We start from the raw sequence: 17,701 nt of genomic DNA, 5'->3' as shown, positions 1-17,701 counted from the left end.
TGATTTACTGGAGTTAATTTCTCTCTCTTAATTTCTTCTCTCTGTTTATATATATACATGATATAATGTATGCTAAGCATACATGCAAGCATCCAAGCACCCAATGTATGTATGCTTGCTGTTTTGTTAGTTGTGTTGATATCTAAATGTATGTCAATGATTGTTATTTAAATATTATTTAAAAAACCTTCCATGCTCTTCCAGGATGGTGACTGAATTAATTTAGGGGTTTCAGGACAACAGAGACTTGTAAATTTTTGCCTTCTGTATTGAATTAATCCGATTCTTGTGTAGATTAATGGTGTGAAACCTAGTTAAGTAAATTTCAGTTCCAAGTTGTGTGTGTGTGTGTGTGTGTGTGTGTGTGTGTGTGTGTGTGTGTGAATGCTTTTGCAAGCCACTCTGTTGAACAATAATCAAAAAAGAAAGACCACACTAAACAAGAAATGTAAGAAGTATATAACCAAGTGTATTTTTTACCTCTGTCAATGTACACATATTTAAATTCATCTCACGGGAACACTTTACAATAACATTAAGTAAGAATGGGAATATACTCTGACTGTTCTATGGAAATGGCAACCATGTTTAAAAAAAATCAGTACAATTTTAAACAATGTATTAAAAATAACCAAAAGAAAAATCAGGGACATATGGCTGAATTCTTTTCCCTTATGGAATTTAAAGAAAGCTATTCAAGATTTGCAAACATTTTATTTCATATGATTCCACATTTGAAAAATCACCTAATGTGACTGAGACAATCGTTGTTGTGAAAACCACATTTTTCTGTGGCGTGTAAGGATTTAACAGACCTTTCTCTGATAACAAGTATGGCCATTTCAGTAAAATAAGAATCACTGACTGTGAAAAATATCTAGACATTACACCATTTTTTTTTCTCTTTTCAGGGATGTATCCTCTTTATATATATAAAAAAATGTAGACTTTGTAGACTTGAGTTCCCGTAGCTCTATACAGAAATGCTCTTCAGGAGAGCAGTTCTCGGTTGTCAGGTTACTTTTTCCCCACTTCCTTCGTTTCATTTTTATCACAGCGAGGATGCCAGGAAAAGTTCTGCACATAGGACTTCCTTCCAAGCAGTATGCACTTCCTGCAGTCTCATTCAGTAGGTGTCAGATTCTAGTTTTGTTTCTTGGAGAATAAAGGGGCAGAGAAAGATGTCTCAAAGTCCAGTCAGGTCTTTCTCATGCTAGAGGACGAACAGGGACAAAACACTCACGCGCACACGCATACGGACAAACCTGTATCCTGATGTATTATCAGCAATGTCCACAGAATCTTGTATTTACATAAATACAATGTTTGTTTTTTTTTTTAATTGATGCTAATTGCTCCAGCTTTCGTATGTTTCTTTAGCCGGGATCTTTTTTCGTCCATGATGAGGTGGTGCTATGAATCCCTCAGGTACGGAGATGAGAGTTAGCAAGTTGGATGATGATCAACTTACTGATTTCATATCAAGCAACTCTCTGACCCAGAAGTTAAATATGAATACATCATGCATGGAACACCAATAAGTAGCCTAATAGATAATGAACAAGTTAGCACCATGGAGAGTGAGAGAGAGGGGGGAGAGAGATAGAAGAGAGAGAGAGAGAGAGAGAGAGAGAGAGAGAGAAAGAGAGAGAGAGAGAGAGAGAGAGAGAGAGAGAGAGAAGAGTGAGAGAGAGAGAGAGAGAGAGAGATGATACAGAACAAAGTACCGAGATAGAGAGAGAGATAGAAGAGAGAGAGAGAGATATGATACAGAACAAAGTACCGAGATAGAGAGAGAGATAGAAGAGAGAGAGAGATATGATACAGAACAAAGTACCGAGATAGAGATAGAGAGATAGAAGAGAGAGAGAGAGAGAGAGAGAGAGAGAGAGAGAGAGAGAGAGAGAGAGAGAGAGAGATATGATACAGAACAAAGTACCGAGATAGAGAGAGAGAGAGAGAGAGAGAGAGAGAGAGAGAGAGAGAGAGAGATGATACAGAACAAAGTACCGAGAGAGAGAGAGTGAAAGAAAGAGAGGATACAGAACAAAGTACGGAGAGAGGGGGTGGGGGTGTCTGGGAGGAAAGAGATAGAGAGAGATTGAGAGAGTGCACAGTTTTTACAATACCTTTGACCCTTACAGTGGTATTACCATATTTTCTGGACCATAAAACACTTTACCAGGTGCTGCTATAGTTAATGTTATAATTTGTGTGTTTTGAGTCTAATTCTAATATCTGTATATGTTCAGAGTGGTGATATTCTGCAGTAGGTGCTAAAATATTGAAAATCCCAGTGGGGTGATGGAGAATATTATCACCATCACAGCAGCAGTAAATGTTCAAACAAAAGCTGCTCCCTAAATTAGAGGATTTGAACATTAAATATTGATGGATTAGCACTGTATCCTCAGGACAGAACAATTTCAGACCTGGCAGAGAGGTTTAGATCAGGCCCAAATTATTCTCAAGGCTTCAGCACATGAACCAGTGAACAATAACAAGACGAAAACTCCACATTACTAGTAGTGCAGTATTGTTGCTGTAAATGTTAGGGATGCATCGATACTGATACTGGAATAAGGTCTGATACTGCTCTCGTTTACTCATAAAAAAGTACTCTGATGGCATCATCTGATATCAACACGAGGATCACAAAATCCTGGTGTACGGCGTGGCATTAATGAAGACCAGACATAAAATGACATCCATCTGTTCTGATTAATGATGGAAATCGGAACAAAACAGACAGCACCAGTGCTCTGAAAATATCACGTGGAGCTACTAGAGCATCCTCCTACAATACAAAGAACCTGATAAAATATCTTATCGTGTATAAACGGTATGTTAAGTAACAGTATGTCAACATTCAGCTGGCTCGAGCAAGCAGTGCGTTATCGTTAAAAGGGACTACGAGGTGCCGTGAATACGCAAGCGAAGTGATTGAGCCTGCAAAGTTGGAGTGGAGCACTTCAGTTCTGCGAGCACTGAGCACTGAGATGTGTTAGCTTGTCAGAGTTTATACTTTGCTTGCTAGTTTATGTCAAGTTCGGCTGCTGCGCCTGTGCACACTACAGTCGGCCGCCTTCCCTCACACACTCTCTATTAAAGATACAGTTTAAACACCATAACATTTTATATCTTAGCTTACTCATTTTGGTATCAGTACTAGTATCGATGAGTATCGAGAAAAAAACATGGTATTGATGCATCCCTAGGAAATACAAGACAGAATTGCCTGGTACGTTAATGCTAGCGATGTAAGGCTATAAAGAAATCTACTTTTTTAAGTAGAGGGGATTGTATAAGGGTGAGATGATTTAAAAAAAATATGGTAAGGCGTAACAAACGTCACAAATCTTGTGATTTTTCTTCTTGTGAAAACTTTAAAATGCATAACAAGTCAGATGAATCATATACAGATTTCTTAAAGAACACATGCATCTAATTAGCACGTTCCTTAATTTACTTAAAGTTGGCCAAAAACTACACAGCACATTCTCCTAAACTTTTTCTAATACACCGTATGTGGGAAATGTGGTCAAAGTAAAATTAAGTGTAAAAGCAGTTGGCTTGTTTTTCTTACCAAGCACATAATTAAATATCTAAAAAAAAGTGAATTAGCAGGAACATTTGCTTGCCTGATACCGCACACAGTATTTACCGCTCAGTGTGAATAATGACATCAAGGATAATTACATTTTTTTATAGTTCAAATTGCAGGATATAATCGATTTCACATTAAAATTAGCCAAAGGATTCAGAAAGCAGCAGCAGACACTGGAGCGGACTGCTGATGAGTTAGCGTGGTCGGAGTTCTCTCCCTTTCCATGGTGATTCATTAACCTCTAAAGATTCCTGTTCTCTGGAAGCGGCAATTTTCATTGCAAAGAGAATGAATGGCATTTCATCATCTAAAATGTAATGGATGATCTCCTTGAGGCACAAAAGAGGATGAAACAAGGTTAAAATGGCTATGTTAGACACCCAGAACATGGTCATCCACTTCCTTCATTATCATTAGTACTTTCCTTTACATCTCTCTCTCTCTCTATCGCTCTCTCTCTCTTTCTCTCTCGTTCTCTCTCTCTCCACATTTACCTTACTGTGTCATAACTTTTGAAAATTTCACTGAAGGCTTAAATGTTTGAGGATGAGAATGAAGAGGTGATTTACGCTCTACAATCATCAGCCCACCGTCCTTCTCTCTCACTTTCTCCCTCGCTCTTCCCTCAGACGTAATACTCCTTGTCTTTGTTTTTCTTCCCCTTTGCGACGGTCTTCGACATGGATGCGGTTGTGCCTGGCGTCTTCTCCTTGACTACGGCGCCGTTGCTTTCGCTGCCTGAGCCGCGCCTCTGCTCCACCTGGTAGGATCCTTCATCGCGGTTACGGTACTTGTACATGGCGTAGAGGAGGATCAGGATGCAGAGGGCGGCAGCTGCAACGATACCCACCACCATTCCTGTGGTGCTGCTGGACTCACGAATCACCTCCACGGCACCGGGGAGGCCCCTCTCAACCGAAGCCGAGGGCCTAGCTGTGGGCACACGAGGGAAATCGGGCGGGTATGTTAGTCCCGGAGTGAGGCGGGAGGATGGGGCTGGGGGGAGGAGCACCTGGTCACGGGTGTTCATTTTACCTGCGGGGATGTGGAGTTGGTCAGGGTGGGTTGTTGGGGCAGGGGGGACAGGGGGAGCATGAGGGCGATGGGCACCAGGCTTTTGGCCTCCACTTTTGCCCACGCCAGGGGGAGGAGGCAGCACTGTCCTATCAGTGACCATTGGGGAGTTTTTATAGAAATCCTCATCATCAGACTCTGTCATCTCCCCCGAGCCGAAGGCTGACACCTCCATGGGCTCACCGCAGTCCTCCTGGTCAGGAGGGCACGGTGGCCGTGGCTCAGACAGAACAAGGGACTCTTTGGTGGTCTGGAGGGGGCTCAGGGATGTAGGGGGAGGGGGAATGGCAGGGTAATGCGGGGCCACAGACTGGGGGTCTTGGGTGTCCATGGTAATTATGGGCAACACTAATTCACCTCCTGTGATGGAAAATACAGAAAAAAAGACAGTAAGGAGCAAGAATTAGTGCACAATAAAGAATCCTGCACTAGAATCTCATTAATACTACACTACAAAGATAACAGTTTATTTTTATAGTAACATTCATAATATACACAGATGTCATAATACAAAAATAAATACTGACTAAAATAAACGTTTTATATGTTTTTCAAATTGTTTAAGATCAGATGCATGTGTAACTGCTTGAATAAATTATAAGCTTCTTCCTGGTTCTTTTTTGGTAAAGCAAAGCAAAACAAATCATGGAGTTTGGGTCACTTACATCAACAAATAGGCCGGATGATTTTTGCATGGGGAAAAAAAGCAAATTACACAAAAGAAAGCTGTGTAAGATGATCCCTTAAACATACAACTTCTCTCCCCCTTATATTTGTCTGAACATTTTTGGTGCTCTAGTCCTATGTTGTGCTAATGTAATTACAAATATTGTGTTACTACTCAAAGATAAAGACCAAGAATAGGTAAGAAAGGTGAAGAATCCAAGGAGGTCTTTCTTCATTCTGATAAGTATTAGGGGAAAAAAACGCTAAGGAAGCTAAAGCAAATTTGTGATCAATCTTCCAATTGTTGGAAGCACCCAATAGTACATTTATAGATTTCTAGACAAATCGATAACATTTGGAGGAAGACTTGTTTGTCGGAACATTTTTACATGTGCATTCATGGATAGAGATGACGTTGTGACGGATTGTGACGTTTTACCATTCAGTATCCCAGTATGAAGCACTTAGATGTGTTAATAAATTAGCCAGAAAGAATGTGATCGAAAAGTTCTGATTGTAATGAATGCCTCCACGAGTCACCCAGGGGAATTAACGTTTAGCAATGTAAATTAGCCGGAGAAGTGGAGCATTTGCTTTGGGTGATGACTCGCAGCTATGACTTACACACTCACACACACACACACACACACACACACACACACACACACACACACACACACACACACACACACACTGGATCTGGGTCAGTTTTTTATTTCAGAGCTAGTCTCGCTTCCGGATTTACTGAACTGTGTGTTGTTATTAAAGGGATCATTGATATCATTGCTTCAATTCAACATTAATATAGAGGAAAATCAGAGACCCGGTTGGTGAATTCAATTATGCAAAATAACACAATTCGGTGATTTATTGAGTATAATACTTTTTCTGCCACCATTTTTTGCTCATGATTTAAAAAAAGAGCTTCAACTAAACTAGCCTAACTTCTTACCGTATCCCCAATGCCTGTATTTAGTCTAAATGATTCTTGTATATGAGGACGTGACAATAATCTTTGCCTGATATGTTGCTGACAGACTACACAGGGTGAAACAACAGGGTGTATATTAAAGAGCACGGTAAAACACGTTAGCCCAATTAAATGATGTGTACTTATTTATTTTGTTTAACTCCAATTGCAATGACAAGTATTGGATATTTACCTCGAGTGTATACGTTTTCCAAAATTAAACTTAAAGCAATCCGTCGTCCTGACTACTTGTGAGTCGAAACGAATCTCGAAGGTGAGTTTAGTAATTGTTTGTTAGATATGTAGAAACGTTCACATTACATTATTAGTAAAGATAACTGATTGATTACATCAAATGTAGAGCTGTAATACATTTGCATGCACATCAGTGCAACACTACACACATCCATCATCTTTCCTTTATAAATTCTTAGAAACAAAGCCCTTTATACAGTTTTACACGGGTTCATGGCGTCTAGTTCCCTTTCTGATGTTGTAGGCTTCAGATATCATTTACATATAACTATACAGGTATTACAGTCACTTATGTATAAAACGGGGGTGGAAAGTTAAGTAGCATGTGTTCTTATAGCATATTGAGAGGTGTGATGTCTTGAGGTGAAAATAACACCATGCTGTAAGGACACTGTTCTGCAGAGTTTTATATATAGATACATCACACCTCTCAATATGCTGTAAGAACACATGGTATTTAAAACTGCACGCGTCCTCAGCAGGCTGGATAACACTGTGACACTTTAGAACGAGTGTCCTTTTTTCCTGTTTATAGTGATGAACGAGGATGTGTGAGGAAAGCCTGGTCTTGCACAGCAAAGTGTGGGTGAGAGAATAAATCTGCAGTAGAATGATATGTTAATTTTATCAAGCTGATGACTTTCGGAATTAACGGTTCTGTTATATTACCATAGGGGTGTCCAAATTTTTTTTTAATGGGAACAGATGGAGAAAAAACTATGAAATCACTGCCCACAGTTTAGCTGTAATTGCAAAAAAAAAAAAAAAAAAAATGAAAGTGGAACATTTTGATTCTAAAATCTGATTGGCCGAGTCATGTCTGAAATCCCGCTATACGCGTGAATACATCATGATCGTTTAATTCTGCATTAACGGGCCAGATTTTAAACCACTAATCCTAATCATTAAATCCATTGTACTCTCTATAGAATACAATAATCTTTGCCTGATATGTTGCTTAGCAGCTAAAGCTGACAGACTACACAGGGTGAAACAACAGGGTGTATATTAAAGAGCACGGTAAAACAACTTAGCCCAATTAAATAACTCCAGTTGCAATGGCAAGTTTTGGATATTTACCAAGTGTATTTATTTAAGTGTATACGTTTTCCGAAATTAAACTCGAAGCAATCCGCTGTCCTGACTACTTGTGAGTTGAAACAAATCTCGAAGACGAGTTTACTCACATTTTTAAAGCAGCAGGTGAACTTTTATTTCTACATTTAACCTTTTATTATATGATTTCATCATATTTATGGGGGGGTGTTAATGTATGTAGCTTTTATTTTAAGCAAACAGTTTCTTTTTTCAAGCTTCCAGCCACTTTGTCTTATGTATGCTGGAAAAATACACTACAAATCAATTTTACACAGATTATATTTATTATATCGATGGATTCCTAGTCAGTTAAACAGACACACTGCTCTGAACTAATGGTTAAGGTTTTTGTTTTGTACATTTTGTATCAGACACAAGAGTCCTGTCACTTTATTGTATATGTAACATATTAAGAAAAAATGAACACTGTTTCTTCCTATTTCAAAGAATAAACACCAGAAACTGGTGTATTTAGTAAAATTATATTTTATGTTTTGGCAATTTTTAGTGCATTAATTCACTAGAAACATCCGTTATTTATTAATTTTATGTTTGAAAAGCTTGTGGTCTACTTAGACACTAGTGAAAGGCTCCGAATATCCTGCAGGCTAGCATGGACACCCCTATATTATAGCTACAGTACGTTGTGTTTGTAATATGTTTTTTAATATGCTTTCATGGCAGGAACTATAGTGATATAATGCAGGATCTGAAGAGAACCCACAGACTGTCCATATTTTAGCTGTTTCTCAGCTTCCAAAACCGCTTTTTTTTCCAGAAACTTGGTGTGCTTTTTTTCTTGGTTCAGATGTATTAGGAGTTGGAATAAAAATGCTGGTTTATAAAACATACAGTTTATAGAAACTGGTTCATCATCATCGGCTGCTGGTCATGTGCATACCAAAAAAGGTACGAAATGAGCACTGGCTTGGGTATGCTACATTCAGCCTGGTCAAAAAGGCTAGTGGTTGCTTATAGAGAGGTGCTGAGTCTAAAGTGTGTGTACTGAGTGAATCTGGAGCCTGTTGGCCTTTTCCCTGTGTTCACTCACCAGTGCCAGGCTCACACTCCTCCAGGTCCTCGTCATCACTGGGGCACTCGGCCGATGCCACCAACAGGTCATCAGAGTTCTGGAAAGTTAGAGTTATATCAAATGTTATAGTATTTAGATTAGAACGATACAGAAATCCATGATGTTTATAAGAATTCTAGCTGGAATACAGAGCTATAGTGCTATACTGCAACATGTGCTGGAGTCACAGGGTAAATTAACACACACATATACACATACATGCACACACATGCATCGTATTCATAAAACATGTAATTGGATCTGGGCTGTGACTGATTTTAATGCATGTTTGTTCGCTGCTATCAGGAGGTCATAATTTCACTATTCACTCGGATGAGCACATTGCTGTTTACTGGGACATCATTTACACCTAACAAGCTGGGCTTGGAATATAACAGGATTCTTATCGATTTTGACATTAATATTGCTATTTTCTGGACCAACAATCATCCCTCAAGAAAATTCATACCAAAACCTGAGAATAAATTCCGACTTTGTGTAGACTATGACCTTCTGAATTAGAAAAGCCCATAAACAATAACAGCAGAAGCTTATTCAATCAACAGTGCAGCAGGCTGTAGGAGACTCCTGGCCCTGAAGCACAAAAACGCTTGCACGACAAGCTTTCCATAACATGAAGGACATTATAGTGACCTTCAATATATTTCTCATTCATCAAGATACTGGCTGCTTTGAGCTGAATATATGCAAATATTCTCTCCTCGTTCTGCACATGGATATTAGCACTTCAGCCATGACTGACATCCATTTATTGATGGAATTACCATGCAGACAGTCCTAACCAGCTTCGGCTAAAAAGGTCTCTGGCACCATGTGTGTCCTAGCATGCACTTTATACAGCGGGACATAGAAAAAGCCTCTATTTCAACTTATATGTTTCTAATCCATCGGCTTTGGCCAAATCTTAAGTGTATGTGTTTAAAAATCTTTGTGTAGATGTTACTAAAATAAGTCCAATTAAATATTTGCTGAACAATCACATTACATAAATCCTTAGCTGTAATATCATTGAAATATCTATAAAGCATCGTTAATCTCCAACTGTCCCTCTTATTCTGTTACCTCCTCACCACCTCATAAACGAAATAAAGAGCGACAGATAAAAAAGCTTTTAATATTTTAACTGCATTTACACAAATGCACAGTGGGAAAAAAACCCTCAAAATAATCACCATCAAAGTATCCATTACACCATTCAAGGCTTTACACAAATGTATTATTCTTACAAATGAAATGCCAAAATAAATTTGCTTTGGACTATGATTAAGTGTGCACGCGAAACCCTGATATCCTGAGCTCCTCATTAACAGACGCACTGCAGAGTTAGCTTTGCCTGGCTGCATTTATTAAAGCATAATGAGGACCTCTCTTATCTGCAATTCTGCACAATGCGTTCGTGTTTAATAAGACAAGTTTATGAAGTGTGCTGAAATCGTTGCTTACATTTGTTTCGATATGTGTGTTCGGGTACGACAAACGCACCATAACTAATTTGTGACACAGTGCAAAGACAAACACAGAGTGTTCCCACTGGAGGACACGTAAATTGCTGTATTCCCACGGGTGCTAACAAAATGTTGTCGACTGCATTTTGAACTCTTTACTTGGCTCGAATTCAAAGCCCTAATCACAGTGTGATAGGACACGGCGCATCAGAGGATTCCTTAAGTCCTGTAAACCAAACTGAAGGTCATTCAAAAGCTTTCCTAGACTTAATTCCACTACCACTTTGATAAATTAGTCATTTAAACCATCATGATCCTGACCAGGACAAAGCAGATAATCAATGAAAGAACAAGGTATACATGACACTTGACAACGTGGCCTTTCTTTGTCTCGAAAGCTGTACATCTGACCATCAGACTTCCCAATATGAGACTAAATACTGCCTGCTCCTGTCGCTTTTTAGCTGGATCTGAAGAGATTCCAGTCCTGATCCACAGTTCTGCTTGAAATGATCTCAGTTTGAGCTCATACTATGTACAATGAGCTATTCTGACATGAGAAAGTGGCAAAACACCAGAAAAACAGATTCTGTTTATAGGGAGCAGAATCTGTTGGTCAACAAAATAAACAACAACAACAAAACACTGACATCATTAGAGAAAGAGTTAATTCATAAATTGTTCATGTTGGCAATATCGCAGGCAGTTTTGTCCAATCTGTTGCATCCAGATCTATTTAGTATCCAAGAGCCACCATTCTATTTCTCCTAATACAGAGCTGGCACTCACCTAACGTAACCACTTCCTGTTTCTTCTCAAGTCCTCTGTCTATGTAAGTAGCTCTACTGTGTGCATACTTTGTGAGATTTTGGCATCTTATAATCGAGCCACTTAGACACTTTGAGTTCCATTGTTTTCTCCCCATTTTTATCAAATGCCAATTCCCACCAAGCTCTCTCCTGTCATATGACAGCTACCAACAGTGAATGGTGAAGGCTAACATATGCTCGAGCAGCTGGTCATGCTGTGTCAAAGCGACGTAACATACGTCAAAGGAATGTGCTATCTGCCCTCTTCTGCATACATGAGCTCACAGATACCCATGCGCTCATGGCTTCAGACTTGCAGATCATTGTAATCATCATGTTTAAAGATATCTTAGGCCAAATTCCATCCATCTTCCGAATTCCTATGTACTACACTAGACCACAATTAGGAAGTTATTACGGATTCTTCTTTTAGTTTAGTGTTGTGGTGTTTACGCCGAGTTTCACACTCAATTCCAGATCGAGGTCAGAGTTTAGAGATGTAATAGCCAGAAGGTGTTTTATTCAGAATGCTAGATTTAGAGGTGTAGCATGCATGGGTACGTTTATGTAGCTACAACAGACTAAATTACACAGATGTATTACCTTTTGATGACAGTTATAAACCTGAAGACTGAAGGAAAATGTCACTGGTATGATTACTTTAGTAACATAAGTCAATAGACTGTCACATCCTCCGTGAGTTTAAGGATATATTCTCTCTCTATCTCTCTCTCTCTCTCTCTCTCTCTCTCTCTCTCTCTCTTCACCTGCCATATTGAGCACTGCACACAGTTCTATTCATATTTCATCCAGTGACCTGTCTCCTCCCTTGACAATATTTCAGAAACCTTTCACCTCAACATTTGACTCATGGGTTTTGACACAAGTACATTTTTATCACCATCCTATCCACATACATACAGACATTAGGATGAACGACACACTATGGGATCCCATTTACATCTCTCACGTCTCTCACCTTTTCAGAAAGTGAAGAAAGAAAGGAGCTGTGCATTAGGAGCCTGTCAGCACTGAGCCATCTCACTTTCATTCCCATTTTGTGCTATATAGCTGTTTATACGCAATGAAGCCTGGATAACTAGGATTCTTGGCATACACGCAGACCTGCATCTGGGCCTGTCTGTGTTTACGTTCACACTAATGCAAAGTACCGCCTCTTATGAAGCCTGACAGTTCAGCTCAGAATGACACTGATTGTTATTGAGCGTGCCCTTTATTCATATCAGTTCCCATCTCTTGATCAATGGTGTTGAATGGCGCATGAATAAACCCTCAGGCGCCGGGAGAAATACCAAAGATCTGTGAAGGCGTTCGTTCCTCTCTCTGAGCTGACACATAACAGGAATTGACACAAAGGGAATGATGCCAGATATGACAATCAATAGGAGATGCATTAATGCCTTGCTGCTCCTGCACACAAGATGAAGCTGAGCAAGCTGTTTACATCGACTAATGTAGAGATGCAGTGAGACAGAACGCTTTAGTTCAGCAGAGCAGGTTGGATACAAACACCAAAGGAGCATCTACAATTCATCCACACTGTCTGACCAATCAGAGTTGAGAATCTTATTTAATTAAGTGGAAATATTTGAAGCAGTTGCTTTAGAAATTTTGTGGTGAATTCATTCAAGATATTTACACATAAGCCTGTTTATGCACCTGCTGTGTTAAACCTCTTCCAAATATAGTTTTTTAAATGAATTTTAATTTTTAATAAGATTTCTGTTGAGCACTGAACTTAATCAGGGAAATAACCCAAAAATCAATTATTAGCTATTTCTTTTCTTCAGCAATGAATACGGGTAACAGTACAACGATTTCTTCTAGAGCAATAATGATTATGCCGTCTCTCCCCGTAGGCCAAGTTTCCCTATTAGCTTTATTTCCGTCCATGACTGCTGCATGTCTTCTATAATAAAACTGACTCTTTATTAACACGGCATGCTGCAATGCCCAAAGACAACAGTGGGTTGCTGTTTAAAGCTGTGTCATCTAATCCAATTTCTAATCCAAGTTTTATTTTTTAAATGCTTTTAAAAAAGATGACATGGCAATTCAGATCCAGACTCATATCGACTGAGCCATTGGTCACCGTGGCGAGGGAAAACTGTCTGAGATTTGAGACCTTATAAGGAGCCAGGACTCAAAAGGGAAATCCATGCATCTATATAAATGAGTTACAGACAGAGATGGAGTTAATAAGAAGGGAGATTTAGCCTGGATAATCAAATAGGATAGAATAAAGGTCCATGAGATAAGCTAACGATCAATGTTAAATGGTTAGGTCTGGAAGGACTATCTACTGTAGGAGGTTTTCAACATTAGTCTTGCGGGCCTCGTGCATTGCACTGGCCTTAACAAAATAATATTAATTGCTAATTATTAAATAGTGCTCAAATTAGCATGATATTTGCTTTTACGTATATACGTTTTAATGACTTAGTAGGGCTGGCGGTTATAATGATACATCATATATTTTTTATGAGGTTTGTTGGCTCAAGTATGATGAAGAAGGCAGAAAGCTCTTCACTTTGAGTGTGTTATGCAACCCTGTGACACAGCATGAGCAAAAGATTGAGCACATGTTATCCCAGAGTTTTCCACCTCACTTACAATTGAGCTTATCGTCGTTGTCGGGCGGAAACCTCGTATGTCCAAATCTGGTCAATTTCATATTTTTTCACATATCGATGCTATTGGTCAGTCCCCACGTGGGTCTGTTATTTTTACAAGTTACTAACCAATCTAAAGTATTGAAAATAGCTTGAGCGAAATCTCATAACTCCATTGGACACTTCAACTGTCCACCTCTTCCTCACTCCGTGGGAGAGCTTCACGGCATATTTCTCCTTAATAAGAGTCGCAACGAATCAACACGTCTTCTGAGGTAAATGTCTTCAAAACACTGGGCTCAAAGAAAAAGAAATCTTGACCCCCGCTAGTTCTGATGCTCGTCTGAGGACAGGAATTTAGCGCAAGACAATCCACTGCAACGCGGACTAAACCCTGTGCACTGCAGATAAGGTACAGCGTTTTTTTCATTTCCTGAAAAATAACGGTTTTGGAGATATGAGGATTGCGCCCGACAGCGACGTTATGTTGGTGCAACTGGCCCTTGATGTTTAGCTGTTTGGATGAATGAGGTGTGTCGAGGCAGCGCGAGAAGACAAAAAATGAGGTTTGGGTACAATTTAGGACCCAGCAGTGTTAGAACTCTAAACTACTGAGGATGTTGACGACTTTTCTTTAATGGGACTAGGAGAGTGTTCCTCACCTGCGTTATGCTGTCCTTGAGGCTGGGTGAGCGCTGTCTTCGAGTAGTAGTGGTGGCCATGGTGGTGGTGGTCTCCATGATGGTTGTGGACATGTCCATGGCGGCAGGAGGCGTGGCCGAAGTGGTCTCTGTGGACAATACCGACGGTGCATCTCCCACCAAACGAAGGTTGCCTTCCACTTTAACACTGGGGTCACCCTCAGCTGCCAGCTTCAGCACCTGCAGCCCATTGTAGTACAACCCTGAGATCTGTCCCTGGAATGGCCGGCCTTTATCTTGGCCTCCGATCTTAATGGCTGCCTGGCTGTTGAAAATGGTCAATTGCCGTCCTGCGATCATCCCAAATAGGAAGGAATGTAAAAGAGCAGGAAGAGGAGAAAGAGGAGGAAGAGAGGCAGAACAACAGCAAGACAGAAAAAAGAAACATTAGTTAGACTAAAAGGCAGGTTTTGCATATTTTATGACAGGGTCTTCCTGCATGAGCCGATAACACGCTGAGCATCTGGACCCACCGATGGAAATCTCCATTTGTAATGAATCTAGTCTTCTGACTCTCACAGGGGATTGGGTCAAAGTGAAATAAAACTCATGAATTCAGCAATTAGATGCAGTAGTTTAGCTATATTGATGAACAGAATGCAAAATATAGCTGTATATTTAATTATCTGTGCCTCATTAATAATAATAACGATAATGAAAATAATAAAATTGAAAAACTATTTATGAATATGTAAAGCGCTTCTGACAATGTTTTATTCAGAGGAATTGTTGTTGCTAATCTGCATTGATAAGTGTCATCTGGCAGCTCCAATGCTAATGTGTTACCAGGGCATGAGGGGTTTCTTCCTCATCCTCAGGCCTCATGCACAGACACAGACAGAGACACAAACATGCATACAAACATTCTCTCTCTCTCTCTCTCTCTCTCTCTCTCTCTCTCTCTTTCATACACACAAACACAGGCACACACACAGACCAGACACGGACACAGACACAGACACCGACACACACACACACACACACACACACACACACACACACACACACACACACACACACACACACACACACACACACACACACACAGAGTTTGGTCCCCTCAACACTCCATTCAGTTCTCTCACTACATCTTATTCTTCTAATTCTGGCAAAATGTAGCAGTAACATCATCTTAAACTGCTTCATCTTCTAGGTTGATCTTGTTTGCTGTTGGTTTTCCCCCCAAATTTTCTTTTTTTTATCATGGCCAATTAACAACCATCAGGCCGTTATCCACTAATATAAGACAGCTACCAACCAGGGAGGATGACAGCTATCATATGCTTCCAAATGCATCTTTTCAAACTGCTGTTCATATAGCAGGCAGCGTAACACATTCGGAGGAAAGCTCTCTCCGCCCACTTCTGCATGCATGATTGGCTAGTGTTATTGTGATTGACAGGAGAGATGCTACTCCTTCCTCCCTGGTTATGAACTCATGATCTCTGGATGATCTTTTGTTGCACCACACCGGCATGATATCTTGATCTTGTTTGGTTAACAGTATTTTCAAAAAAACACTGTTTCAAGTAAGTAAGCAGTCTTTTCACTACTAATCATAGCCAAGGGTCTAGGATTGTGTTCCCACTGTGGTGAAACTTATTCTAATCAAAATTATTATATTTATTGCCTTTCATAATTATTAACCAATTTGACTAGTCAATTAAATTGATTGTGTTTAATCCAAACCTCAGTAAATAAAGAAATAGGCAAAATAATACTGTACAGAATTAAATAGTCATATTTAAATAGTTTGATAAGGTTCATAAAACAAATCTAAACAAAGGGAGGTATTTTAGAGGTGAAGGCATCCCTGGCTAAATAATCAGAGAACCCCAGATCTAATCAATCAGCAAGAACCATCTTGTTAATGCATTGTTTTAGGGAGTCAGTGCTAACGGATTTTTACCGAGTGAGAGTAACAACAAGAACAGTGACTGCTAATCTAAAAAAAATAAATCTGGATGTAATTAGATTCTCCTAGCTTCGAATCGAAAATGCGTAATTCACAGGTGTTATAATTGGATGAACCCAGTTTTAAAGTAAAACAATCAAATTGTGCCTCCAGAACGATTCACTACTTGCTAGACTTTTAACGCATTTTAAAAAAAAAAGAAAGCCCATGGGGACAGCTGATTGAGAAACAGGCTCTTGGCAGTGAATTCTGAGAGCTGGACCTGAGTTTCCTACTTATTCCTGATGAACAGTTATACAAAGAGTACTCTGCTACATTTGATTATGAAGTGGGCAGTTGTTCTGGCCTTAGAGAGCCTCTCCAGGCCTAATGTGAGGTTGCCTTTCAATACAAGTAGGCTCTAGCTTTTAATAGCGAGATGGTAAATAATGGTGGAAACAGCGAATATGGGAAAGTCTAGGACTTTTTAGAAGGATATTTGTCTAGCAGCATAAACAAATCCAGTTGCTTCTCTTTGTGTAAGAGAATGTTGTGATATTACATAAATGGGTGTACAAATTCTGACTGGTAAACAACTAAATACCGAGAAGTACAGAACTGTGGGCAGTTATGCATGCATACGCATTGTGCACAGGAACCTAATGTTATCTACTGTTGTTGAATCTGTACAGAAACAGATTGCTATCGCCTGGTACTGTACAAAACCTCTGAAGTCATCTAGAGGTAATGTGTTAATTTCGTCAAATGAGACGAGACGAAATATGTTCGTCAACAACCTTTTTTTTTTCATGACTAAGACAAGAGGATGACAAGACTGCACCACTGTCCAAAAACGCTGACTAAGACTAAATTAACATGCATTATTGTTGACGGAAAAAGACGAGACGAAAATGCTTTGTATAAAATAAAAATCTCTAAAGATAAAATCTCTTTAAAATATCCCTTTAAAATATTCAGAACGAGTTCGCGGCTTTGCGCTGTTTAGTGTGTGCGTAGAAACAATTCGTCCACACGCCGCTCAAAAAGTCCACCCTAGGTCTAGGAAGCTTTTTGTGTTAAATTATATTTCCTGTCGCTGCGCAGGCTCTTTTATTGTACATGATAGCTTATGTCCCGATGACCGGTCTTTGCATTACGATTAAAAGCAGTATCAATAAAGTAAAAAATGTGATGTGGAGTCAAGTTCGAGTGAAACATCTGTGAAACACTTTTTTAACTGAAATGTTTATCAGTAATAATCTCAGTAATAATGTGTTATTTTAAAAAAAGACTACAATTTTTTGACTAAAACTAGACTAAAATTAAAAGACTTTTAGTCGACTAAAACTTGACTAACAAAAAAAGATATGTGAATGACTAAATATGACTAAAACTAACAAGGACATTTGGCACAAGACTAAGACTAAGACTAAATTAAAAATAGGTGACGAAATTA

General features: G+C 39.3%; 1 protein-coding gene across 5 annotated transcripts in view; it reads right to left on the bottom strand.

The window, feature by feature from the left end:
- Positions 1-449: 449 nt before the first annotated feature.
- Positions 450-17,701, bottom strand: part of nrxn2a (neurexin 2a) — a 364,908-nt gene continuing 347,656 nt past the window's right edge. For all 5 annotated transcript variants that reach the window (XM_060890359.1, XM_060890360.1, XM_060890362.1 and 2 more), the window contains 3 exons: positions 14,313-14,641; positions 8,722-8,800; positions 450-5,041 (listed from right to left, as the gene is read on the bottom strand). In XM_060890359.1, coding sequence (XP_060746342.1) covers positions 4,233-5,041; positions 8,722-8,800; positions 14,313-14,641 — 1,217 coding nt within the window. In that variant the 3' untranslated portion in view covers positions 450-4,232. The remainder of the gene's footprint in view (positions 5,042-8,721; positions 8,801-14,312; positions 14,642-17,701) is intronic.

Source organism: Tachysurus vachellii, chromosome 17 (genome assembly GCF_030014155.1).
Source record: "Tachysurus vachellii isolate PV-2020 chromosome 17, HZAU_Pvac_v1, whole genome shotgun sequence".
Classification (NCBI taxonomy): domain Eukaryota; kingdom Metazoa; phylum Chordata; class Actinopteri; order Siluriformes; family Bagridae; genus Tachysurus; species Tachysurus vachellii.
This window is presented reverse-complemented; position numbering and strand designations above follow the sequence as displayed.